The 26,107-nt window shown below is 46.6% G+C and overlaps 2 protein-coding genes across 2 annotated transcripts in view; one reads left to right on the plus strand and one right to left on the minus strand.

The window, feature by feature from the left end:
- Positions 1–9,345: 9,345 nt before the first annotated feature.
- On the minus strand, positions 9,346–16,264 carry ADAMTS4 (ADAM metallopeptidase with thrombospondin type 1 motif, 4). The gene is made up of 9 exons (XM_006895549.1): positions 15,620–16,264; positions 14,128–14,451; positions 13,827–13,959; positions 13,137–13,307; positions 12,020–12,306; positions 11,740–11,926; positions 11,312–11,487; positions 10,223–10,398; positions 9,346–9,772 (listed from the first exon to the last, which is right to left on the minus strand). The coding sequence occupies exons 1-9, from the start codon at positions 16,262–16,264 to the stop codon at positions 9,346–9,348; spliced, it is 2,526 nt and encodes an 841-aa protein (XP_006895611.1).
- A 4,396-nt stretch (positions 16,265–20,660) lies between these two features.
- Positions 20,661–26,107, plus strand: part of NDUFS2 (NADH dehydrogenase (ubiquinone) Fe-S protein 2, 49kDa (NADH-coenzyme Q reductase)) — a 17,094-nt gene continuing 11,647 nt past the window's right edge. Inside the window, exons 1-2 of the mRNA XM_006895490.1 lie at positions 20,661–20,755; positions 21,378–21,484. Of these exons, the coding sequence (XP_006895552.1) occupies positions 20,661–20,755; positions 21,378–21,484 (202 nt within the window). The remainder of the gene's footprint in view (positions 20,756–21,377; positions 21,485–26,107) is intronic.

Consider the following 26,107-nt stretch of genomic DNA (forward strand, 5'->3'; position numbering starts at 1 on the left):
CATCCTTGCATACCTGTTATGAATCCCACTTGGTCATGGTGGAATCCCAGAACACTTGATTGTGCTTATGCGAAACCTGTATTGAACCAGGAAGCAGTCCTCAGAACAGAGCATGGAAACACTGCATGGTTCAAAATCAGGAATGAATCCTGTCTCTATACCTTTTCAATCTGTATGCAGAACAGATCATTCAGGAAGCAGGGCTTTATGAGAAAGAATGTGGCATTTCCCTTAGATCTATAAAAATCACTGAGTCAGAACCAATTCATAGCTGATCCTCCAGTAGGTTCCCTTAGATCTATAAAAATCACTGAATCTGAACCAACTCATAGCTGATCCTCCAGTAGGTTTTCAGAGACTGTAAATCATACAGGAGAAGATTGCTCACCTTGCTCCTGAGGAACCACTGGTGGGTTTGAATTGCCTGCCTTTGGGTTGGCAGCATAACTAGGTCCCAAGTACCTCCTGGTAAAATTCAGAGGTGAGAATCAGGGCGAGGCAAAGCAAGAGAATCAGTAGTAGTTAACTACTAATCAGAATCTAGATACCATGTCAAGCATTTGCATCATTATATTCATAAATCCTGTCTACTGTACAAAGCACGCAGTAACTTATCCATTTCACAGTTAAGGAAGAAAGACTCATAGAGATCAAGTAATTTAAGGTCACACCATTGCATGTGAGGTAGCAAAGCTTGGATTCTGACTCCAGAAAACTTTCTTTTCTCTCTACCAAATGCTTTTAGAGGATGATTTAACCCAATTTCATAACTCAATGTTTATTTATTGGACAGATAAACTGTATTCAATGGAACATTAGGATAATTTACACTTAGTCTCTTCCAGAGGGAGCTCTGGTGGCCTAGTGGTAAGGAGTTGCACTGGCAACCCAAAAGTATGTGGTTCAATTCCACTAGCTACTCCACAAGAGAAAGATGGTGATAGATGGACAAGATTAACTTACTCTGAAAATCCCTGCAGGATCAGCTGTAGTTAAGTTCGGACTCAGTGGTACACAACCCCAACAACTCTCTTCCAGAGATCTATTCTCAGGCCAAAGTTCTCATATACAGAGTTTAGTAGAGCAGCAAGCAATAAAGGTTGGAGAGGTGGGAACTCTCACACACTGTTGGTGGGACTGTAAAATGGTGCAACCACTTTGGAAAACAGTTTGGCGTTTCCTCAAAAAGCTGAATATAGAAACTTTATATGGCCCAGCTGTTCCATTTCTAGGAATATGTTGTTATTGTTGTTAAGTGCCGTCGAGTCATAGATGACTCATAGCCACTCTATGAACAAAAGATCTGAACAATTGTATAACTTTCATCCTTTCTCCAAGTTCATAGAATTTCCGGAGGCAAGCTATTTCAGAAGTGGATGCCACTCCTGCTTCCAAGCTTGTTTTAATCTGGGAGCTCCACCAAACACTGTCCCCCATAGGTAGCCATTATTGCATTTGATGTATCAGTGTCATAATGTTTAGCATCACAGCAACCATGAGTTACCTCTGTACAGCAAATGGATAGACCAGGGCTATACCACTTAGAAGAATGTTTGACCAAAAACAGTTAAAACCAGGCCTGAAGGCTGCAAATTAAATTACCCACCTTTGGCTTGGTAGCATAACTTTCTATCTACTAGGCCAACAGAGCTCACCAAGGAAATTAGAAGTGAGACACATATGGAGATTCGTACACCAATGTTCACAGCAGTGTTATTCACCAACACAAGAACGTGGAAACAGCCCAAATGTCCATCCACAACCAATGAATTGAGAAATTGTGGTACAGTCACACAATGGAACACTATGCAGCACTCAGAAACAAGGATTTCAAAAAATATTACTTAACTTGGGAAAGGCTTGAGAACGTTATGCTGAGTGAACAAATGCAGTTTCATAAGGACAAATTCTGCATAAGACCATTATTATAAAGAAGGCTAACTAATAAAACATGTATGGGAAATCAAGGGGGGAAGGATGGGTAGGAGTGAAACCACATGGTTACACAGTTTTGTGGGTGGAAGGAGGGAGGGAAATAAATGAGAAGGACCTGGGAGAAAAGACAGGGTAATAATGGGGACGGTCCAATGGTGATTAATTTTATAAAACATAATGCATGAATAACAACAATATTTTTAGAAAAAAAACTCACTCGCCCAAAAAACATAATGCATGAGAATGATTGTATGAAACACAATGTGGATGAAGAATAGCACGAAATACAATGCGTACAAACTTTGTAAGCAAACCAATTTTTTTAAAAAGTTCTTATATAGTATTTTTGGCTCTGGTGGACTAGTCGTAAGAAGCTGTACTGCCATCTTGAAGGAATGTGGTTTAAATTCACCAGGTTCTCTGTGGGATGGGCGATCTCCTCCCATTCAATTAATTGCCTCTGGAAATCCTCTGTGTGAGCTATGGGTCAGTTCTGACTAGATGGTACACAATAACACCATCACTTTTATTTCAGGAAAAGGGTGGCCGATCTCCTGATTTACTGGCTCTGAAAACCTGCTGGAGGGTCAGACATGGGTCAGTTCTGACTCAATGACACACAAAACAACAGTGCTTTTTTAACATCTTTATTATCAAGAAAACATGGTAATATATCTCTATGAAGTTGGACATACATGTTTATGATCTTGCGACTTCCTACACTTAAGGGATGTGCTGCTGGTTGCCCAAAAGCTATAAAGGATATTTTAAATAATCCGACTCCTTTGTCCCCTTGCTTTCTAAAGCTACTTAAGTACTCTGAATCTGTTCCTATATATGGTATGATTTGGGGAAGTTGTTTAGTATTGTTTTCTCCCCACCTTCCTCCCCTCCCCTTCTAAAGCATTTTTAGAAATGGTAGTTTTCCCCAGCTGTCAGCTGGCAAGTCTTGCTGCCAATGATTTTGGCTTTCCTCCAGCAACAAGTCATTGGGAAAGGCATTCAGTTGGCTCAGAAGCATCCTCTCAGCCAATAAAATCCAGTACCTTGAGTTCTTCCTCCTCCTTCACAAGCTCAGACCAATGAGATGCTCCTTTGTCACTATGAATATGGTGGGCTTTTTTTTTTTTTTGGAGGGGGAGGGAGAGGCAAAACTGTAGTGCTGTGTAGAGATTAAAAAAGTGGGACTGGAGATGGAGTAGATATATAAGTTAGTAATGGCCCATCCCATAGCACCCCCTAGAAACTGTGGTTCCCCCACCCCTACCACAGAAATAGTGTTTGGACTAATGCCCAGATTTCCTCTGCTTTAACCGCAGAAGTAGAGAGTCTCAGGGGCAAACAAATAAATTAGTCTAACTCAGTTATGGCTCCAATCTCTTCCTCACATGCAACACTTACCCTCCCATAGAATGGTTGTCCAAACTCTCCATGGCAAACTCTCCTGAAGCAAACACTGGTTCTTCTCCTTCACACTCATCACTGCTCCCTCTTTGCTCCTCCTCTTCACAGGCCAGGTACTTAAATTGTCTCAGCGCCTCCTTCCTTCCTCTTATTTCTGTTTCTGCTCCCATCTCACATCTATGAATGCAATACATGAGCAAACTAGGGAGACAGAGCTCATGCTAGATCTTGCAGGAAGATAGCCAAGGAAGAACCTGTTGAGCTTCTGGCTTTGAGGCATAGTTCAATTCTACACCTGGGGCCGGGAAGGTTCGTATAGGGAAGACCACTCCAGAAATGGGTCAAGGCTTGCCTGAGATTAAGGAGCAAAATATCCATCACTTTTCCTTGCCACGCTAGTTCCCTCTGCCCCCTTTTACTATGCACACCTCACCCACTCAATCATAGAGGTGACTTCCAACTTCAGTCCTTTCTTGGGGAACACTCCTTTACACCAGCTAGAGCCTTCCTCGATGAGCAAAGATAATACAGTTAAAATCATTAACAGAATATAAATCACCTTAAGCACTAAAGAAGTGCAATTATGATGACCTGTTTCCCATGTCCTAGCCCAAGCCTTACTTGCCTTAATCTGAAGAGTACATTAAGCCTAGGACTCAGTCTCTGCAGGTTTATTTTTCTGATTATACATGCAATCTTCCCCCTGGAATGCAGTGTTAACTCCTTTGGGTCTTAGTCACGTACTACCTCAACATCTACTTCGTACAGGCTCTGCTCACTGTATGACTATGAGTTGGTCTCAATAACACCTAACAACAAGAAGAACAATTATGGACCAGACCCACTGATAGGCAGCAAGAGGAGTCTCATCTCCCAAAACATAACCCTACAATGTGGAAATTAAAAAGAAAAAAAAAGAGTAACAATTATGGTCCTCGGATATGTTATGGAAAAAGAGCTATGACACTGTAGACAGTCAATAATTACCTCTACTAACTCCATAAGGTGAAATTGCCTCCATCATCAGTATAACACAAAACCAATTCTCATGAAGCCAGACATGTTTCCTAGTTCCTCTACCTATTTCTACCAATTCCAAGGCCAATCCTATGGTTCTGTTGGGTCTGAAGTCTGTTGCAATAGTTACACAGACCTCACAGAACCATTCTTACAATTATGGGTTTTATTAGAGAAATTAACAGGTTACAACCCAAGTTGGCAACAGGATACCACTTCTCAGTCAGGACAGCTTCCGAAGCATGCCTGCAGGCCCTTCAGCCTTCAGCCTTGCAGCTTTAGGCCAGAGTTACAAAGTTCTCATAGTCCCGGCAATTAAGGCTTCACCCCTCCCCCTCTAGTCCTCCAGGAAACTTGTCCAAAGGTCCCTGGATCTGGCTCCATGAAGCAGCTGCTCCAGATCAATTCTGTCTCATGCCAGATCTCTGGTTCCCTGCTGTGGCTCTCCTGTAGGGTCTGGCTGGTTCAAGAATCTCTGGTATCCCCCCAGAAATGCTCTGCATTCTCTGCTTCTTCTTTCTTGAGTGAAATTCTCAGATATCTCCAATTTCTTCCACTGAGCATGCTCAATTTAAACCTTCTGGGTTGTTGAGTCTAGCTAATCCTATTGCAGATAGTCTAACACACCCTATTTACATATATTTGCTCACTCATGTGGTAACATTAACAACAATGGCCTGGGAAAGTCATTTTGAAGAATAGACTCACTATACCTTATGTTATCATGGGATTTTGCTACCTAGGTGAAAGAAAACATTTTGAACAATAGATCCACTGCACCGTACCTTATTATGGTATTAACTAACTAGGTGAAAGAAATAATTCAAGAAGCTGGACTATATGAAGAATGAGGCATAAAGATTGGTGGAAGAACTATCAACATTCTGGCCTTATCCTGCTTTCTTGTTTCTTCTTCCACAGCCTGGTTGGTAGGAGAGTCAGAGGAAGGCCCAAAGGCCTAGTGCAGTGGTGAAAGTCATATTTGCTGGAGAGAGGAAAGGCTGGGTGACTTTTGTCCTATTGCTGCAGAAGGGGTAGGTGCTGTGTTGGGTGGTATAAGCAAAGGGCATCATGTAAGGCACTATCTGGTAAAGAACAAGCAAAGTCCAACTCTAATGAGCACAGCATCCATGATCACCATAATCTCAACTCCCAGTACCAACTCAACACCAGGCAAATCTAGCAGCCCATCTAAGGTCTTTTATGGCAAAGTGAATAATCTTTAATTCCTCAATCTCTGTTCTCCCAAATCTAGCCCAAGATACTCTTCTTTTACCCCATATTCAGGGTTGTTTTCTTAATCCTTGGCGGTCCCACTATAGCCACTTGAAACTCCACATTTTCGTGTAATCCATTTACCATTTATCTGTCACTTGTACTAAAGGAAAAGTGGAGCTATTTTGTATCTATTCATCATATGTATTCAATTTTTATGGTCATCAAATAGTACAAGAATCTGGGATATATGAAGAAGGGTGCATCATAAGGATGGGTGAAGATCACCAACAGCCTGCACTGCCGAGGTGACACAATATTGCTTGTTGAACGTGGAGAAGTGTGACATGGTGACTCTTTTGTTCTAAATAGTTTCCCTGGGTCAATGCCTTTGACTTTGCCACATGACTGAATGGGAATATAAAACTAGGATGTGCAAAACTACACATAATGAGATCATCAATTTTACCATCTTTCCCAGTTTATATTGAGTAGGTTTGTTAACAGAAAAGAGCAATCAAACTACCAGCAGGAAAAAAACCCCACAGAACACACTGTGTGTCCTTCGGGTTAGTCAGACCAGGACCCAGGGGAGAGTACTATCAGCAGTAGCAGCAGTGGAGAACAATACTGAAGTGAGAGAGAGCTGACCTGGGGTTGCTGCCCCATTGAGCCAGAACCAGGGACTTTGCCCAAGCTTGTTAGGGGACTTGGAGGTGGAGAAGCATCACAATGGGCAGGCCTAAGAGAGCTTTGTAAGCTTGTATAGCTGTTCTTACTGAAGAATTACATTGTTTCTAACCTGAATTGTAACCTGTTAACTTGGCTAATAAACCCCATAACTATGGTTCTGTGAGTTCTGTGTGGCCACTGCAATTGAATATCAGACCCAGTAATAAAAACAGCAGTGAGAGCCCTGAGAGCGGGTACTGATAGAAGTAGATGCAGGAGATTGGAGGCCATGTCTGACCTCTTGTTGTTGTTGTTGTTGTTAGGTGCCGTCGAGTTGTAGACAACTCATAGCAACCCTATGAACGAAAGGCCTGAGCACTCTTGGTCCATAGAGTTTCCGGAGGCAAGCCATTTCAGATGTGGATGCTGCTCCTGGTTCCAGGCTTGTTTTAGTCGGGAAGCTCCAGCCAACACTGTCCACCATGGGTACCCATCACCACGATTGGCACATCACGGTCACAATGTTCAGCATCACAGCAACCACGAGTTACCTCTGTACAGCAATGCACACAAACCAGTGCTATACCACCCAGAAGAATGGTCCGACCTCTTAGAAATCAGTTTTATGCTTTGGATGATATGGATTGATATTGCTTCCCCTGTGGAGTTAATGGAGGTCAGATGTAGATGCCTCCTCCATGTTGTCCCCACTGTTTTTAGCAAGAGAGCTTCATGCACTTTCTGAAGATTAAAGTCTATAGCCCTTAGTGTAGATTACACTTCAACATCAAGAAAATAAAAATTCTCACAACTGGACCAAGAAGCATGATAAATGGAGAAGACATTGAAGTTGTCAATGATTTAATTTTACCTGGATAGACAACAATCAACATTCATGGTAGCAGCAGTCAAGGAATTAAAATAGGTGTCACAATGGGAAAATCTGCTGCCAAGAACTCCTTCAAAGTACTTTAAGTTCAAGGACGTCAGTTTAAAAACTAAAGTCCTGACCCACTCCAGGTTATTTTTCAGTTGCTTTATATGCACATGAAATTTGGACATTGAGTAAGAAGGATTGAAGAAGAAAGAATGCCTTTAAAATGTGATGTTGGTGAAGAGTATTGGGAATCCCATGGACCATCAAAAGAAGAAATGAATCTTTCTTGGAAGAAGTACAACTGAGGTGTCCTTAGAGGGAAGGATGGTGAAACTTTGTCTAACATATTTTGAGCATGTCTTTAGGAGTGTCTAGTCCTTAGAAAGGGTCACCATGCTTTGAATGGTGAAGGGTCAGAGAAAAAGGAAGACCCTCAAGGAAATGGATTGACAAAGTTACCCCAACAATGGGCTTAAATTGGAGATGATGAAGACGGCACAATATTGGGAAAAGTTTTGATCTGTTTTACATAATGTCTAGGTGCAAAAAGAAAAAGTAAAAATGAATGCTGTTAAATCAGAACCAATTCATAGTTGACCCTCCACTGGGTTCCCAAGGCTGTAAATTGCAGGGGAGGAGATGAGTTGGTATCAGCTCAACAGTACCCAACAACAATTATGACCTGTTAAGTGTTCTGCCACCACTAAACACTGGCTCCCATTCACCACAATGGATCCTTCTCGTTGCCATTCTTTCCTCTTTGTTCCTATTCCTTATCAAGCCATTTATGTTCTATTTCTCTTACTAAAATAATTTTCATTTCACCTCTTCTAAAAGTCTGAGAGTTTTATACAGATTGATTCTGTGGACTTTGTTCCAGTAATTTGGTTGTTACAAGGCATCCTTTCACACGGATTCAGCCTTTACCACTTAAGTATTCTTACATCTATCCTCAGAACAGCCCTGTGGGAACAAGTATTAATAGCTCTATTCCACCTATGAGCAATGTAAGTCTCAGCATAATAACTTACTCAACACTGCCTTGCTGATAAAATGTGTAATCCCAACTCAAATCCCACAGGTTCTCTGAAGCCTCTAGAGCAGTTCCTGCTTCTCCTCCAGCTACCACTCTCATTAAGAAGCACTTGTTTCTGTTAATGTAGTCCTTCCCGGTTTGTACCTTCCTGTTGGTGTCAATTGTACATGTAGTCAAGTATTTATTGATTCTCCTCTATGTGAGTAAGGAGAGAATAGTCCTTCCTTTGATAGTCCCTCAGAATCCAGAATCTGTTTCCGGCAACCTGGAGTGGGAGCAGGCATTGTTGACACAGATCTTTGTCGCCTTGAGTGCATGGCAGTCCCCATGGATGGTGGAGGTGGGTAGAAAGGCAGTAATAGTAACAAATAGCAGCTGCCGTTTATTAAGCACTTACCCAGGGATGGGCATTGTGCCAGTTCTTTATTTACATTTTTTCAGCCCTCCTTACAAAATTCCAAGGGAGGTTTTCTTATTTGCAAATGAGGGAACTAATGCTCAGAGATGTGGAGTCAACCACATCTGTCTGGAACCCACATCTGTCAGGCTCCAAAGGAGAACATAAATAATGGAATTCAATTTCTACTTTAAAAATACACATTCATATCCTTCATTCCCTGAAGGCCCATCCTACCCTTGACTCTTCCTTCCCCAGAAAAGAAAATTCAGGGAGAGGAAAGCAAGGCAGGATGCACCACACACACACACACACACACACACACACACACACTCACACTCACACTCACACTCACACATACACATCACATATACCTATCACCACCACCCTGAATTTCCTAGCTAGGGTAAGGTTTTTGAGGGGTGGGGTCAGTTTTTCCAGAACCATAATCCTCGTCCTTTTCCCTGCTACTTAAACAAAAGTGAATAAATACTAAATAAATACTGCTGGAGCCCACCTGCCTTCTCCCTCCCTCCTATGACCAGCAGGGCAGAGGGGGCAGTTTAGATGAGGGACTGTGCCAGCCCCCTTGGATCCACCAACCTGCCACTGCCTCCCAGGGCAGGACACCAGGGCAGGGCCAGCCTGCACATTAGGGCAGAGAGGATGAGTGAGTCTCAGCCCACACCTTTCCCCACTCTGTCTTGTTATGAGGCAGCTATTGGAGCCCCTCTTTCACCCAACTGAATCTGAGGCCCCGGTGCCCAGAAAGGGGCAACCGGGATGATGAGGTTATTTCCTGCCTGCCCACGAGCGCCGCCGGAGGATCTCCAGGATTTGGGCCTTGCGGTGTAGCCAGTCCTGCGGAGTGGGGCGTGCTGTTGGAGGGGTGGGCCGGGGCACAAAGAAGCTGTATCGGAGGCGAGTGTTCTGGGGGTTGCCAGCCACCAGGGCCTGCAGCGTCAAGGGCTGGGCCAGTGGCCCATGGCCTGACAGTGTCTCCGAGGCTGCGGTGGCTCCACTGTAACGCAGACTTACTGCCCCAGGCAGTGCCACGTCAGTAGGGGAGGGCATCAGCGTGTATTCGCCATTGAGGGCATAGGAGCCGTCTGGGAGCTTCAGGGCCAGGTAGATGTTATGGAGGCCAGGGGTTCCCTGCTGCCGGACAAGGATGTGGGTGGCCCCCGCAGGGATAGTGACCACATTGTTGTAGCCATACCTGTGCAGAAGGAAAATGTAGGGGAGCTCAGCATTTTCCCGAGTTCCCCTGGCCATTCTTGAGCTCTATTTAAGAGTGTATGTGTGTACATGTATCGTGTTTGCTCAGACCTATGTGAGTCATGCAGGTCAGATCGGAGCTACAAGCAAATGTGCCCCTTCTCGTCTCTGGATTTTTCTACCTACCACCGCTTTATCCGAGTGCCCTTTTACACATTACCCACTTGGGGTCTACCCAATTCTAATACTCCCTCCAAGACTCAGCTCAGTTTCTGGGGATCTCTTCCCTGAAGCCTTAAAGGACCTTGGCCTCAGCACCCTGAGCTGATATCCATTAAACATATATGGAACTGTACTATACCTAACTCTTCTGTCTCCCTCAGTTTACCTTTGTATTCCCAGGACCTAGGATAGTGTTCAGGGAAACAGAGGAGATCAATGGCAGTCAAACCTGAATTTTTTGAAGGAGCCTGATTGCTTGCTGCAGCTGGAGCCATCCCCACCACACACCATGCACTTGTCAAACTTCTTTTTGGATCCAATGATGTGGTCACAGCCGGCATGGATGCATCGGCCCTGGACACAGACTGAGGAGCTGTCTGGGGAACAGGGGGTTCCGTCTACCACCTGAGAAGAGAAGGAACCATGCAAAAGTTTCTTCCTAAGTTGGGGGGGTGGTTGGTGAGTGAAACAAAACCCATACCTATAGAGAAGAAGTGGCAGAAGCTGAATAGGCTAGAAGATGCGGCTGATAAGGAAGGAAGGCCCCCTGCTACCATACATGAGGATAATCTTAATACTAATTATAAAAGTCACCATTTCCAGAATATTCCCTGAGAATCAGGCACTGTGTTAAGTGTTTTGTAAACAAGAATATAAATCTCACATCAATCACTGGAAGTTTCTACAGATGGAACACGAAGGTTTAGAAAGACTGCGTCATGTACAAAGGTTACATACACAGCTGACAAGTCCTAAACACCAAACCCTAAATCTTGATGGAACTGCTCGCAGATGGACACTAGAGGGCAGCCAACATGCAGGAATTCCCTAGAATAGGGTTGAAAGGAGCAAAACTTATTCTCCTTTCAGTCCTTCTATGGCCCTATCACAAAGAGAACAGCTACATTGCTATCCCTAGGAGGCCTTCCCATTGAAGGACAGGCCATCAATGAGCTGGACGGGGCCACCACCGTAATTTGACAGAGAAGCCCCAGCAAGGGAGGCAAAGACTTTTTCAAAAGGCCACACACTCCCATAATCACCAAGTGGTGTGTGCTGGAAGATTGTTAGAGAGAAGAGAAGAAGCAGAGACATGAGACAGGCTAGAGTTGCCTGGTTGGTAACTTAGCCAAAGTCTAGGGCTTTTTTCCCCCTATTGCCTATGGACAGGTTAAATTGGAGAGGACCCACTGGCATAGTGTGGCAATGTCAGCAATGGTGTTATTTTGGAGGATGCTTGCCATTAGAGAATAGGACTGTTGGAAAGTGTGTCAACATAGACAGGACCCAGGGCCTGACAGCATAGACTGGTCCTCACCCGAGGTTCCAGCACGTAGTAGTAGCCCAGTGCCCTGGCTTGGCAGGTGAGCTTGCACTGGTCCCGGGCAGCCACCCCTGTGTAGCGAGGGACCCAGTCCATGGGTCCTGGGAAGCTCTTGAAGAGGTCAGTGCGGTGATTGTAGGCAGCACACTGCTCCTCACGGAAGGTCAATGCTGGAGAGATAAATGCACAGTCAAGGTCCTCCCCTCACACACTGCTCCAGGAGGCCCCTCTACCAAGCCTCTTGTTCCTCTACGTGGTACTGCACCTCTATCCTTTAATGGACAGTCAGAACAGGTGCTGAAGCATAAAGTTACCACCCTACGACAGGCTATTGGACACTCCCTCGGTCCCAGCGCCCAACAAGCAGTCCGTCCTACTCTACCATCCTCTCTCAAAGGCTCCCAAGCCCTCCCACGCCTCACCTGAACCAGTTGGGCAGTCCTGGGTACTGCAGGAACGGAAGCGCGTACGGCGGCCCTCACAGTACTTGCCACCATTTCGGGGAACAGGTCGTGTGCAGTCCCGGGAGGAGAACTGGACACCACCACCACAGCTCCGAGAACAGTCACCCCATGGCCCCCAAGGACCCCAGCCGCCAGCCTGAGGAATCTGCAGAGGCACAGCATAGGAGGGTTGAATAAGGGCTCGCTCTCTCAGGCTCAAGGACAGTCCCTCAGCCCCCACCTTGCCCTGGGCTCTCACATTGAAGTCCTTGAGCTGGTCGACGTGGAGGCAGCGGCCACCCATGCAGGCCTGGGTTGGACCACAGGCAGTGCCATCAGCCCAGGGTGAGTGTTTGGTCTGGCACATGGCGTGGCCATTGAGGTGTCCTGAACACCAGAGTGCAGCACAGGGTGGCGGCAGCTGTGGACAGTGGCGTGAGTCGGGCCCGAAAGTCAGCTGGCACTGGCGGTCAGCGTCATAATCCTTGCCAGGGAAAGTCGCAGGCAAATGCAGGGGAGCTTCTGGCTTGTCTAAAAGACAGTGCCCTGGAATGGGGTTGGGACATGAGGTCAGCAAGGAGTGGAGGGGAGGACCCTCTAGTGCAAAAACAACAGAAACAGGCTCCCTTGGGGCTAATGAAGCCTAAAATCCAGAGCCTGGGACTGGAAAGGGCTTTTAATAAAAGCTACAAATTACTGAATTATGTGATGGTGAATGTTATGTGATAGTGAGTCTTAACTAAATGCTTGGCCAGCATACTCTCATTTAATCATGGCAAACATGGTAATTACTGTTATACCTTTATAGACCTGCTACAAATAGAAGTTAAGTAACTCACACATTTAAGGAACAAAACTCGAATGACTGACTAACTGACTTCCTTCGAGTTAGACTCAGAGCTGACCCTCCCGTGTGTTTACAGAGGCCGTAGGATAGGGATAAATGATCTTTCTTCCATGAAGCCACTGGTGGGTTTGAACTGCCTATGCCACTCCTTACCGCTAGGCTACCAGAGCTCATTCTAACCAACTGCAGAATTCTTGAATTAGCCTCTCAGAAGTCACTCTGACCAGTAGTAGTCACCCCTAGCTGCATGCCCACCTTGAGCTCCTCTATAGGCAGCCCATTTGTGTTGGACAGTTGTGGTTTTTAAAAGGTTAGTTCTAATCCTCTTGAATCAAAATCTGCCTTCCTTTAGGCACTGTTATTTACTCTGGGAGGAAGCAGGGACCACACAGACAGTAGCGTTTCTCCCCCACAGTACAGAGGAAACACACTTGGTGAGTCAGCTTGGCCTGTGTGGATGTGGCAGAAGCGAGAGGATAGGGGGACAGGAACAGAGACTAACAGGGAAGGGTGAGTGCCATCTGCTTACCATAGCCATTGTCCAGGAAGTCAGTGATGAAGCGGGCACTACAGGGGGACCAGGGCTCTTCGGGGTCCACATGAGCCATTACAGGAGCCATCACATGGCGAGAGTTGCTCCCAGGGTCATTCAGACCGACGCATGGCTTTGAGTTGTCATGAAGCATGTTGAAGACATGGCCTGTGAGAGGAGAAGGCATGCTAGGCAACCAGGGTCTCCCCCTGAGCCCTCAGGAAGCTGTGAGCCATCACGGAACCAGCTGCAGCCGAGGATGCTCCATTCCCTCTCCAACCTAGACTAAACCTTTCTAGTGCTCTAAGGGTAGAGCCTTTCTCATTGCTCTACCAAAATACACTCAGCTCCCCCCTAACTTTTCTTTATAACCAACATTTCTACCTTGTGCTTACCTGTTGTCACTAATTAAGAGATATTAATAATACCTTTCTTAAAACAGTACTCTTTCCTCAAATACACACACATACACACAAGAGTAGGATTCCACCCTCTAGAACATTCTGTAGGAAAATCTAAATGTTACTTTTACCCAAAGCAAAGAAGCAGGCTAACAGCTCCCTAGACTTAGGCCTGGGGAGCAGAGAGGAAGCAATATCCCTATTGTACACTCTGGTGAGCTCACTCTTCCCTCACCCATCCCGGATACATCTCGTACCCACCCCAGGTTCCCCATGTCCTCTTTACCCAGTTCATGGGCAGCAGTGAAGGCTGACTGAAGCCCATCGTCCTCCACGATGGCACAGCTCCGAGCCGGGTCACACACGGTGCCCACGTCAGCCATGCCCAGAGTGTCACAAGTGGAGACTCCACATAGGTCCTGTTGAGAGAGACCACAGGAGATGAGCAGGGCTGAGGAGATGAGGCAGACATCACCCCAGTTTTGGTGGTGTGGTTGGGGCCAGGGCACCGTGTTGTACAACTCTAAGGATACCAATCATATAATAGTGCTTTTTTTGGAGTTGTGTGGTACTGATGGGGGCCTCACCTGACGGGTAAACAAAATGGCGGTGTCAAAGTGGTCAGAGTCCGAGTCTTCAGGGGTGTTGAGGCCCCTCTGCCAGGCACAGAAGCTGCGCAGGGTTTGGGCAGCGCTGGCTCCCACCTGGGGGCCCTCTTCACCCGGACCCAGTATCACTAGCCGGGTCACCACCAAGCTGACAGGGTTGCGGATGCTTGGGTGCTTGAAGGCCTTGGCAGCAGCTGCCATGACCGTCAGCAGGTAGCGTTTTAGTCCTGAACCATGAAATGCCACCATCTTGTCATCTGCGACCACCAGGGTCTCCACGAACCTACTTAGTGAAGCAAAGCGCTGAAGAGACAAAAAAAAAAAAAAAAGAAAGGAAAGAGGAGGATCTTGAAAATAGCTTCTCAAACTTGTGGTTCACTTCTCCCCTCCCTCACTTCCTGGGTCTGGAACTCAGCACAGACAGCTGGGGCCTGCACACCCCACGGGATTCCTAGCTTGTCGTGATTGGGCCCTCCCTCCAACCCCAAATCCCAAGGCTTTTGCGGTAATTCTGAGCAATCAGCTGTTGGTTCTGAGCAGGGGAGGAGGAGAGGATGCCACGTCCCAGGGCTGTGTGTGAGACCCAGAGGTGAAAAGCAGTTAGGACTGCCTCAGGGAGGGGCTTGGGGGTCCCTCAGGCCTGAGTGTGGCAGGGGCCTGCGGGGCTGGGACGAGCAGGCTGGGCTGCAACGTGTCTGCCCTGTGTGGTCGCAGGAACAATTCAGTCAGCAGCTAGGGCCAGGGCCAGATCTCAGCGTGGCGGGTGTGGAGAGAGCCCAGGGAGCAACGTCTGGTCTGGATTAAAGTTAGAGAAGGGGGGAGGGAAGAAGAAAGGGAGGAAGGGGGAAGAGTCAGAGTGGAAGGGAGGGAAGGATGGAGCCTGGGGCAGCCTCCAAGTCAGTCCACAGTGTGGGAAGGGGATTGACCACAGGAGGCGTGGGATAGCTTCCTTGCTTTCCCACTCATGCCCTAGTTTATAGTTTACCAGGACAATTTTTAAGGCAGCATCAGCAGCCAGAGGCCAATTCTCTAGAGCTTCAAACCTCAGTCCTTTAAGCTGGAGGGGGGAGGGGGTAGTGAAAACCAAATTAGGGGCAGAGGAAAGAGTCAAGGCCAAGGAGCTAGCAGTTGAGCCTTATTGCCAGCAGGGAGTTTGCCAGCAGGGGATGCCCTGGCCAGGCGGGGGTGGGGAGAGGTCACTCCCAATCCAGAGTCTCTGACCCACTTCTGGGAACTTGAAGTTAGGATTTGGTAGGCTGAGAGACAAGGAAGAGGATAGCCTTTTTCTATTCCAGCTGTCCTTGACTTTTTTGTTAGGAGGATCCCCAAGAAAGGGTGCTAGAGGAAAGAGAGGCAAGAGTAAAGAAGAAAAATGGTCAGAGTGGAAGAGGGTGGGGAGAGGGTGAATAAGGGTCAGTAGGACAAACATGGCAGGAGAACACAGAGGGACACAGACTATGGGTCTGCCTACCTTGGCTCTTCGGGGCCTGGGGTCAGGGCTCTCTGGAGGAGCTTTGACGTTGCACATGGGCCCCTGGCCGATGGCAGGACTCTTCCGGCGTAGGACATGAGCTCCAGGTCCCCCAGCAGAGTTAGGGTTGCCCCCTTCCAGCGGCTGGAGATGGAGCTCAGACCCTCGATATTGCAGCACCCCTAATAGAGCTCCCCCATCCCAGTGTAGAGATGCCACTGATTCAGGATCGCCATTGATGGTACCTGTCAGGTAGGTGCCTGACTCAACCTCACCAAGCATCTCAGGCGCCTGGCCCAAGTACTGAACCGTCAGCCCCTCAACTCGCACGCCAGGGTCCTGCTCCAGCTCTAGTAGCAGTATCTCCCCAAAGGCTGGCAAGCGGTATACCAGCCTGGCAGGAGCACCCGAACCCGGCAGGATACTGCCGTTGATCTTCTCAGGAAACACGATCTCCTCCTCCCGTGGGAGGAGGCTGGCTGGCCAGGCTGAGGGCAGGAGGGAGCTTAGCAGCAAGAGCAGCCAGAGCAGCAACCTTTGCTGCCCCAGCCCTGATAGGGGCGCTTTGGGAAGCAGCAGGTCGAATTGGATTCCCCAGGACCAGCGCTCCTCCAAGTCCCTCCAGGGAAGCCCGGTGTAGGTCATGGCACTGGTGCCGCAGCTAAGAGGGAGTAAAGCGTCTGGGGCTCTCAGTTCTCCACACCCTGGCTTTGGAAAAACTTTCTGCAGCCCGGGGCCCCAACTCCTGCTCGGATAGAGGCAAAATTTTCAGAGGTGCTAGGGACCTTTCGAAGAGGTGGAGAAAACTTGGCTGCTAGGCTGAGGGGGTTTCTCCTGTGGTCTGGCTTCTCCAAACTCTCCTCTGGCGCCTGTCTCTCCAGGAGCTTTGTCTGCCTGCCTGCGCCTTCTGTTGCTTCTCTTGCCTGTTGCTCTGTAAGCCTCTGTAAGACTGTCTTGCTTCGTCTCTGTGACTGCCCTTTCTGTCTGCCTCCTTCCGCTGTGCCTTTGTCTCTGTTTCTCTCCTCCTCTGTGTCTATGTGTCTTAAGTTCTCTCCACTCTCTCTCCGCGCCAGCTCCTTTAAGCATCCTGAGCCTCTGTGATTGGCTGAGCTGTAAGCCACTCAGCCGGGAGCTCTGCTGGTGAGACTCAGATGGATGTCTCATTGCTTCCCAAAATCCTACTTTTTGTTTTTCTTTAAAAAGAAAGAAAGAGACTTGCCCCCCCTTTTTTTTGGGGGGGAGTGGATCTAGCAACCGGATGGGTCACAGGCAGTGGGCCAGCTGATGACAGTTTTTCCCAGACCCCACAACTGGCCTGGTTCTCAGCTGTCTTTCTCTTTTTGATGGGACAAAGCCCCTGGAGGGTTAGGAAGTTGGGGAAAGGGCCTGGCAAACACGCACAGAAAGTACTATGGCCCTGAGAGAATTCTGCTCCCATATCTAAACTAGTAAGACCTCCCTTTTCTCAGGGTTTCCTCAAGCCCCCCTCTGCCCCTTAAAGCTGGTTTCCAAGGCTAGACTGCTGGGGAAAATGGATGAGGGATAGGTAAGGAAGCAGAGAACAGAACAAAGGAAGGAGGTAGGGAGCCTTGGCAAAGTTCACTATGGGACAAAGGGAATATAGAGGAGTGGGGGAGACAATGATCCAGGAGTTTTATTGCCTGAAGGTGGGATGATTCTAGCTCTCAGAGGGGGTGGATGACAAGGCAGGAGGTGCAAGGGAGGGACGTTTCCTTTCATAAGAGGATAAAAAAAAAAAGATGATCCAAGGCAGTACCCCCTTCCCATTCTCTAACATACTTTTGCTCCCTCAGGCTTCGTTTTCCTGCTTTATCTCTACCCACCAACTCCAAAGCTCTCAGCAACCATTCTGCCTCTGGTTCTCTGTAGCTCTATTTCCTGACTCCCCTTTTCCTGGCACAGCTCCCAGCAGCTTCCACTAGGCTCTTGGCCCTGATGCTACCCACTCTCAACTGCTCTAAACTCACCTCTAGCCAGACACCCCAGGCCCCCCTCCCCCCCGCACTGAAAGGACTTGCTCTCAGGAGTACAGATGCATCTAAGGTCAATCTAAGGGCACCCCAACCTTGCTTCCTCCCTTGGCCCCATCTTGTCGTAAGAACCAGATCTTTCTGGAAATAGCTAGTTATTTTGTTTCCCATGGGACAGGTGGAGAGTAGAGGTTTTGTGTGGCATCGAGTCAGAACCAATCCATAGCTGACTCTCCAATAGATTTTCAGAGGTAGTTAATCACATGGGGAGAGAATGCCCATCCTTCTCTCTCAGAGCAGCTGGTGGATTTGAACCACTTGCCTTTGGTATTGCAGAATAACTTCTTACCATTGTTGCTTGTTGTTATTCCAAGGGAGTAAGTTGAGCAATTTCCTCTTGTGTGATTTACTGCCTTTGAAAAGCCACTGGAGGGTCAGCTATGGGTTGATTCCGATGGTACAATTTAAAAGTACTGGGCAAAACTTGACCTCAATGTACAGAATGGGAAGAGGTAGTGTTAGGGATAAGACGCAAAATTATTTTCTTGGTTCTGGACTGCGGGAATTCAGAAAACTGTCAAGGTGACTCAGTAAAGGGAACTGAAATAGAAGCAATTTCTGCTTCTCCCACCTCATACCTATTTGTTTTCCCAGGAAATCCCGAGGAAGGAGAGTACAGTCAGCGGCCCTTTCCCTTCCACATAGGTGGGCCCCTACTCCCCTATTCACTTTTTGCCTTGTCACCTCCTGTCCCCTACATCATATCCTCTGAGTACTTCCTCTCTCCTCCCTTCCTGCTCAGGTCACTAACACCTGCCCTGGTGCCCATCAGTTCCTGCACCACCTACTCCCCTGAGACTTCCAGACCCACCTCATAACTCACTTTTGTCCTAACCCTGGTCCTAAACTATAGCACTGGGGTTGGAGGAGTCAGGCAAGGGATGGGAGGCTAGCAGAGGCAGGGGCAAGAGGAGCTATCCCCAGAGGGTTCCTACTGCCTCTTTCCACCCCCATCATAGATGAGGACAAAGGGGGTGACTAAGCAGTGAAAGACAAAGGGCTTTAGAGTCACAGTAGCAGAGTGTGTAGTGGGTGTGGGCAGCAGAGAGAAACACAAAAGATGCAGTGTCTCAGGAACCCCCCAGGAGCCTTCACCACAGTTCCAGCTCAAGCTGTCCCCAGGGTTAAGCAGCCCAGAATCTATACTGCCTTCTCTGGAATAAGATAATAAAAATACAATTTCCTCACCTGCCTGCACCCCCATCATCACATTACTGTGTCCCAACTACAGAGGTAGAAAAATGTCATGAAGAGGGAGTGGATAAGATGGATATGGAGGGACTGAATCACCACCCTAAAGGTATAGGGAGGATGGCCTTTCTATTCTAGGTCCTGGTCATTTCTGGAAACCAGGACTCTTATCCCACTCTATGATATGTTTCCCATTCCCAAGCAAGATGACTTGTTTCCCCTTCTTCTTCTTTTTTTAAGATCAGAAATGTTTTAATTTTTTTTCATTGTTACCCATCTTCTCCCCCCCTCTCTACTCCAGCCCTGCCCGCAATGTACCCTTTGTTCCAGATTATTGTCATACATCCCCTTCTTTTTGCAGCTAAGAATCCCTGTTTCTGCCACTCCCCTGGTCTGTCTGCCCCACCCTGCTGTGCTGCTGGTGGACTCTATCCCAGGAACCCAGTCCAGGGGAGATCTCTGGTAGGCCTCTTTTCAGGCTCAGGGTGGGAAGAGAAGTGAAAACTCTGCGGGTGGCCCAGCTGGAACTGGGAAGCCCCTCTTTGTTTCATACAAAATTGAGATCAGATTTCTGGTGCTACTACATTTTGTAGAGAGTTCTCGAGGCCTAGTGAGTAAGGAGTTGCAGCGCCAACCCAAAAACAATCTCCTTCTGTGAGATTGAGTCTCTGAAAATCTGCTAGAGGGTTAACTATGAGTTGACTTCGATGGCAAAGAACAACTACATTCCACACTATTGGCCACTGCCCAGGATCAAGACAGGGTCAGAAAGAGTGAGGGAAAAGAGACTGCCCAACAAGGATTGAAGTTAAATGGGAGACAATCTTTTAAAGGTGTTGGTAAAGTTCGTAATTCTGTTAAATTAAGGGAGCCTGGCAATTCTCAGGGACACCCATAGGGAGGGAATTTATCCTTCTAGGAGAAGTGAGGGGTTCCTTACAATCTGGCAGCCAGTCTAATTCTGCAAAACTAGCGACCTTGGTGCTTTACTTTTGTTTTCGTTTTGGCGGGAACCCTCAAACCTGCCTCACTTCATTTGGGCCCCTTTCCGCCAGCATTATTCAGAACATCTGTAAAGAAATCCAAAGGGCTTAGCTGGTTTTCCAGGATCTTTTAGGATTCTGGGAGGGCAAGTAGTTGGGAAAGCAAGAGTGGAGATTCCCTAAAAGGGCAGGATGCTGGCCTACTAACCCAGCCTAATGACTTGAAACCAAACAGCAGCACTGAGACAGAAAAACCTGGCGAACTGGTTGAATAAAGATTGCTGCCAAGAAAACCCTATGGAGCAGTTCTATTCTCTACCACATGGAGTCGCTATTAGTCAGGCAGATTCCAAGGACGCTAACAAGCCCCGAAGGACAAGGTTCAGTCACTATTGAAGAGCAGCAGAACTACAGGGGGTCGGCCAAGGCAGGGGTTGTCAGGCAAGGAACTCCCCTCAGCCGAGCGTGTGCAGGGAACGCGGGAGGCGGGTGGCTGCTGCAGTACACACAGTAGCTCCCTAAGAGAAGTGCGAAAACATTGCGGTCAAGTTATGCGGGCTCAAGCCTCAACAAGCCAGTCAGGACAGACGGGAAGAACTGTCTGACAAAGCCCTTTTAAACGAAGGCAGTCATGCGCATTTAAATGAAAAGTGAAGCAGCAGCACAGAACCCGGATGTTGTCAGATTCGCGGACTGCAACGCCGCCAGCTTTCAAGAGGGCTGCCCTATTGTGTTAATAGGCGAGACGCCCACAAGAAGGCGCGCAGGCGCCACTTCCGCCCGGTTCTCCTTGCCGCTGTCTGCAGTGGGCGTAAGATGGCGGCGCTCAGGGCTGTCTGCACCCTCCGGGGTGTCACGGCCCAGGTGCTGCGGCCCGGGAGTGGGGTCCGACTGTCGATTCAGCCCAGCAGGTGAGACCTAGGACAGCTCTCTTAGCGGTTCCTAAAGACTAGGGTTTCTCTCGTCGGGAGCATTCTAGAGGCCCCGTGACTCCCCCAGCACCGAATGACCCAGGGCTGTGACCCTGCACCCAGGTCTCAGGACTTAGGATCTAGGATGCAGTAGCACTTACACAAATCAAGGAAGACAAGAGAGTCTTGAGCTTGGTCTCTCCTGTCTGCTATGGATAGAGTTAGTGGCTGGGAAACCTTCCCTTCCACATTGATTGTGTCACCTCTTTATGTCCTGCTGCCCTTCCCTACCCCCATCACGAGAGGGCAGGTTGCTACTGATGAGAAATCTCCTTGGAGACTGAGACACTGGGAGAAGAGTACTATGAATAAGAAAGGTTAGGCTCCCCAACCTTGCATGCACTGAGGTAATGAGAAAAGGGATTCCAGAAATAAGTGGTTAATAGAAATGGAACTCCTCGGGTTCCAGCCTGTTTCCCGGTAGAGCTTCACTTTTGTGTGTCGGTAACTTGGGACATTGAAGTATTCAAGATATCCTTCCATAGCCCCACTGAGGAATAAATGGGAACATGGAAACAAAGTATATTTTAGGCCCTTTGTCTAAGATATTTTAATTTCCCAGAGGTGCTCGACAGTGGCAGCCAGATGTGGAGTGGGCAGAGCAGTTTGGAGGAGCAGTCATGTACCCCTCCAAGGAAACAGCCCACTGGAAGCCTCCACCTTGGAATGGTGAGTATCTTGAATTGCTGTACCAACTTATCTCGCCCCTGTCCTAAGATTTTGAGATGCCTTTGGGCTCTTTTTAGGTTACTGCTCTTTGTTTTGTTGTTGTTGATTGCCTTCAAGTTGAGCACGACTCATAGCGACCCTATGAACAAAAGGCCTGAAGCTTTTGTATAACTATCGACATTTATCACAGTTCACAGAGTTTCCAGAGGCATGTTGTTTAGGAAGTGCATGCCACTCCTGCTTCCAAGCTCTTTCTTTTAGGCAAATTTAACCCTTATCCTTTGTTTTTTTGAGCACTCAAATCAACAAATATAGTTGTTGCTATGCACTTTCAAGTAGGAACCCACTCAGTTTACCTTCCATTGGGTTTTCAGAGGCAGCAAGTCACACAGGAGTAGAATGCCCATCTTTCTCCCAAGGAGCAGCCTTTGGGTTGGCAGTTCAACTCCTTACCAATAATAATAGCTATTGTCCAACTAAGGAAGGAAAGGAAGGGACTTAAAAGAAGTTTGCTACTGGTAGGTGCTGACGAATCGAGTACAACTCAGCAGCCCTATGAACAACAAATCTGAACCCTGTCTATCCTGCGCCATCCTCATCATCTCAGACATACTTGAATCTTTTGCTGCATTCTCTGTATCAGTCCACCTCATTGAGGGTCTTATCTTTCACTGATCCTCCACCTTTCCAAGCATGATGTCCCTTTCCAAGAAATAGCCTTTCCTAACAATATGCCTAAAATATAAGAGATGAACTTTGCCATCTTTGTCTCCAGCAAGTACTCTGGCCACACTTTCTCCAAGACATACCTGTTTGTTCTTTTATCAGTCACTAGGAACACTCTTCCGCTTTTAGTACATCTTTCTTTGTCAGTGTGCTGTATGAAGTAAACCTGGGTTGCTGTGATGCTGAACCTTGTGCCATGGGATATCAAATACCAGAATGGCTTCCCAATGTGGACAGTGTTTGGTGGAGCTCCTAGTTGTAAAACTGATTTGGCAGCAGGAGTGGCCATCCACTTCCTAAACCACATGCCTCTGGAAACTCTATGAACTTGGTGAAATGACGACAGTTACAGAAATGGTTGGGTCTTTTGTTCATAGAGTCACTATGAGTCGCACTCAACAGGAATCAACAACAACAACAACAGGATATTTAATACTCTTCTCCAATACTACAGCTCAAAGGGCATTGGTTCGTCTGTCATCCTTATTCATTGTTCAGCTTTCAAATGCAAAGCAAGTGTTTGAAAAAGACTATGGCCTGAATCAGGTGCACCTTAGTCTTCAACCTGGCATCATTGCTTCTCTGTAAGAGAAAGGGTAAAATCCCACCAGTGACTGAAGGTATCAGATTTCAATTTCAGCTTCAGGAATTTTTTTTTCCTTCTTCTAGAGATGTATTGTCACATTTCCAGTTCTCTTTTTGGACATAATGATTTTACCACCACCATCTAAATGAAACCAGTCTAAATAAAAACATTTTCCTCAATCAAAATTAGCTTTCCCCCTGGTTTGTCTATTTTGAGAATTAGCTTCATCATTCTCATTCCTCAGGATTGAAATTCTGACCTTTTTGGCTCTTTTTCTCTCTTGTTCCCTATGTCCATGTCAAATAATTTATCAAGCTTTGTAGATTTTTTTGTACTTTCTTATATGGTCATCTCTCCCATTTAGTCTCTTTGTCATCACTTGAGTTAAGATTTCTTTTGTATTAAAAAAGTTTGAACTCATTGCTGTCAAATTGGTTTCCACTCACAGCAACCCTCCACTGGGTTTCTGAGACTGTAAATTACAATGGGTGGAGACTGCCCATCCTTCACCCTCAGGTAGGTTTGAACCACCAAGGACACAGTCTTTGGGTTAGCAGCATCACTCACTGTAAAATCTGCCTGCAGTGCTCCCAGCTATCTTGTATTCACTCACTCATTGCTGTTGAGTTGGGACCAACTCATAGTTAGCTCTGTATTGGGTATCCTAGGCTGTAAATCATATAGGAGGAGATTGTCCATCTTTTGCTTGTGAAGCTGCTAGTGGATCTGATACCCGAGAGAGGCACAGCCTTTGGATTAGCAGTATCACTCCCTACAAATTATGCCACCATACACCCCTTACTATTTTATATTGTTGTTATGTGCCTGTGCTGTTATATGTGTTGTTATGTCACTTGTGACTCAACCTTATGGATAACAACTATGTTGTACAACTCTAGGTACAATAACTCTTAAACTCTGCTCTATCTTGAGCCAATTTCGTTGTCTCTGACACACCTAGCCCCCCGTTACCCCAGTCACTGAGTCAGTCCATCTCATCCAGGGTCTTCCTCTCTTGCACTGTCCCTCCACCCTTCCAAACATGATATCCATCTCCAAGGACTGGTCCCTCTTGGCAACATGTCTAAAGTATGTGAGACAGAGATTCAAAGTCCTCCAAGGAGCAGGCTGTTTTCACTTGGTCTCCAAGACGTACTTGTTTGTTCTCTTAAAGGCATCGATTCATCTTCTGTCATCCTTAGTCGTTGTCCAGTTCTCTGATGTATAACAAGTAATTGTGAAGACCATGGCCTGGACCAGGTGCACCTTAGTCTCTAGACTTATGTCATTGCTCTCCAGTCCTCTGGAGAGGTCCCTGACAGCAGATTTTCCCAGAGCAATTTGTCTTTGGTTTCTTGGCTGCTGGTACCAAGAGTGTTGATGGTAGAGCCAAGCAAACTGAAACTGTTAACCATCTCAATCTCTTCACCTTCTATCTTGATGTTGCCAATTGGCCCAGTGGTGAGACTCTGTTTTCTTGGTGTTGAGCTTCAATTCATATTTAAGGCTTTAATCATTTACTTTCTGCAGCAAACACCTCATGTCCTCCTCAGTTTTGGCAAGCAAGTTGTGTTGTCTGCATAATGCAAGTTGTTGATGAGTCTTCCTCCAATCCTGATGCCACATTCCTCTTCATAGAGCCCAGCCTTCTGGTTAATCTGTACTGCATATAGATTGAAAAGGTATGGAGATAAGATGCATCTTGGCATACACCTTTCCTGATTTTGAACTATGCCATGTTTCCTTGCTCTGTTCTGGTGACTGCCTCCTGCTCCAAGTATAGGTTTCACATAAGCACGATCTTGTATGTGGTATTAGTGATATTTTTTGATAATTTACACACTCATTGGATCACCTATTTTTTGGAATGGGAATAAATATATATCTCTTCCAGTCAGTTGGCCAGGTGGTTGTCCTCCAGGTTTTTGGGCATAAACTAGTGAACACATCCAGGACAGCATCTGTTTGTTGAAATATGTCAAATGGCATTTCATCAATTCCTGGGGGCTTGCTTTTATTTCTTCAGAACAGCTTAAACTTCCTCTTCCTTCATCACCAGAGGCTCTTGATCATATGTTGTTTCTTAACATTATTCTGTGTCAGCCATTTCTTTCTGGCATAGTGACTCCTTGTATTCTTTCCATCATCTTTGGATGCTTCCTGGATCATTCAACATTCCACTCACCACATCCTTAAATATTGCAACTCGAAGCTTGATTTTTTTCCCCCTTCAGTTCTTTTAGTTAAGAAATGCTGAACAAGTTCGTCTTTTTTGATTTTCCATCTTCAGCTCTTTGCACATTTCGTTATAATACTTCGCTTTGTCTGCGAAGTATTGCTGCCCTTTGAAATCTTCTATTCAGGTCCTTAGCATCTCGATTTCTTCCCTTTGCTTTGGCTTCTCAGAACTCTAGTACAATATTCAGAGTCTTTTCTGACATCCGTTTTGGTTTTTTCTTCTTCCTCCGTCTTTGTAATAGCCTTTTGCGGTCTTCCTGAATGATATTCTTGATATCTTCCCACAGCTCATTTGGCCTTCTCTTATTAGTATTCAGGGCCTGTTTCTGAGATGACCTTTAAATTCTGGAGTCTTGGACTCAAGGTCAAACTTTGGTTCTTGTGGATTTGATTTTATTTTCTTTGGCTTCATTTTTAATTTGCAGATGAGTATTTTATGACCCAATCCACAATCAGCACCTGGCCTAGTATTCACAGCTGATATGGAGCTTCTCCAGCCATATTTCCCACAGATATAATCAATCTGGTTCCTGTATAGGCCATCAGGTGAGGTCAATGTCTTGAGTTGCCATTTGAGTTTCTTTTTTTTTTTTAGTTTCTTATAAAAGGTATTTGCAATGAATAAATCATTGATTATATAGAATTCTGTTGTTCTGTCTCCAGCCTCATTTCTCTCACCAAGTCCATATCTCCCGACTACTGACTCTTCTTCCTTGTTTTCAACTTTTGCGTTCCAGTCACTCAGTATTACTAAGGTATCTTGGTTGCATGTTCGATTATTTTCCGTTGCATCAATTGGTAGAAGTCATCACTTTTCTCCTCTTTGGCTTTGGTTGTTGATGGTGGTTTTAAAAGGTCTTCCTTGTGTGTGTATGGATATTATCCTGTCACTCGCAACATTGTATTTAGTGATGGATCTAGAAATGGTCTTTTCAACTATGAATGTTACCCCACTTTTTTTCACCTTTTCATTTCCAGCATGTTGTTGTTGTTATGTGCCATCGAGTCGCCTACGACTCATAGCGACCCTATGTACAACAGCCCTAAACTCCGCTCTGTCCTGTGCCAATCGC

Source organism: Elephantulus edwardii, unplaced genomic scaffold (assembly GCF_000299155.1).
Source record: "Elephantulus edwardii isolate Elephantulus edwardi_28Jun2011 unplaced genomic scaffold, EleEdw1.0 scaffold00168, whole genome shotgun sequence".
NCBI lineage: Eukaryota > Metazoa > Chordata > Mammalia > Macroscelidea > Macroscelididae > Elephantulus > Elephantulus edwardii.

Bases quoted from the DNA above. Each gene is read 5' to 3' on its own strand.
- ADAMTS4 (XM_006895549.1), bottom strand. From the start codon at position 16,264: ATGACCTACACCGGGCTTCCCTGGAGGGACTTGGAGGAGCGCTGGTCC. The intron at 14,452-15,619 runs GTAGGCAGACCC...TTGTCTCTTCAG, and splicing joins CCAGGCCCCGAAGAGCCAAG to CGCTTTGCTTCACTAAGTAG. The intron at 12,307-13,136 runs GTAAGCAGATGG...ACCCCATTCCAG, and splicing joins CTTCCTGGACAATGGCTATG to GGCACTGTCTTTTAGACAAG.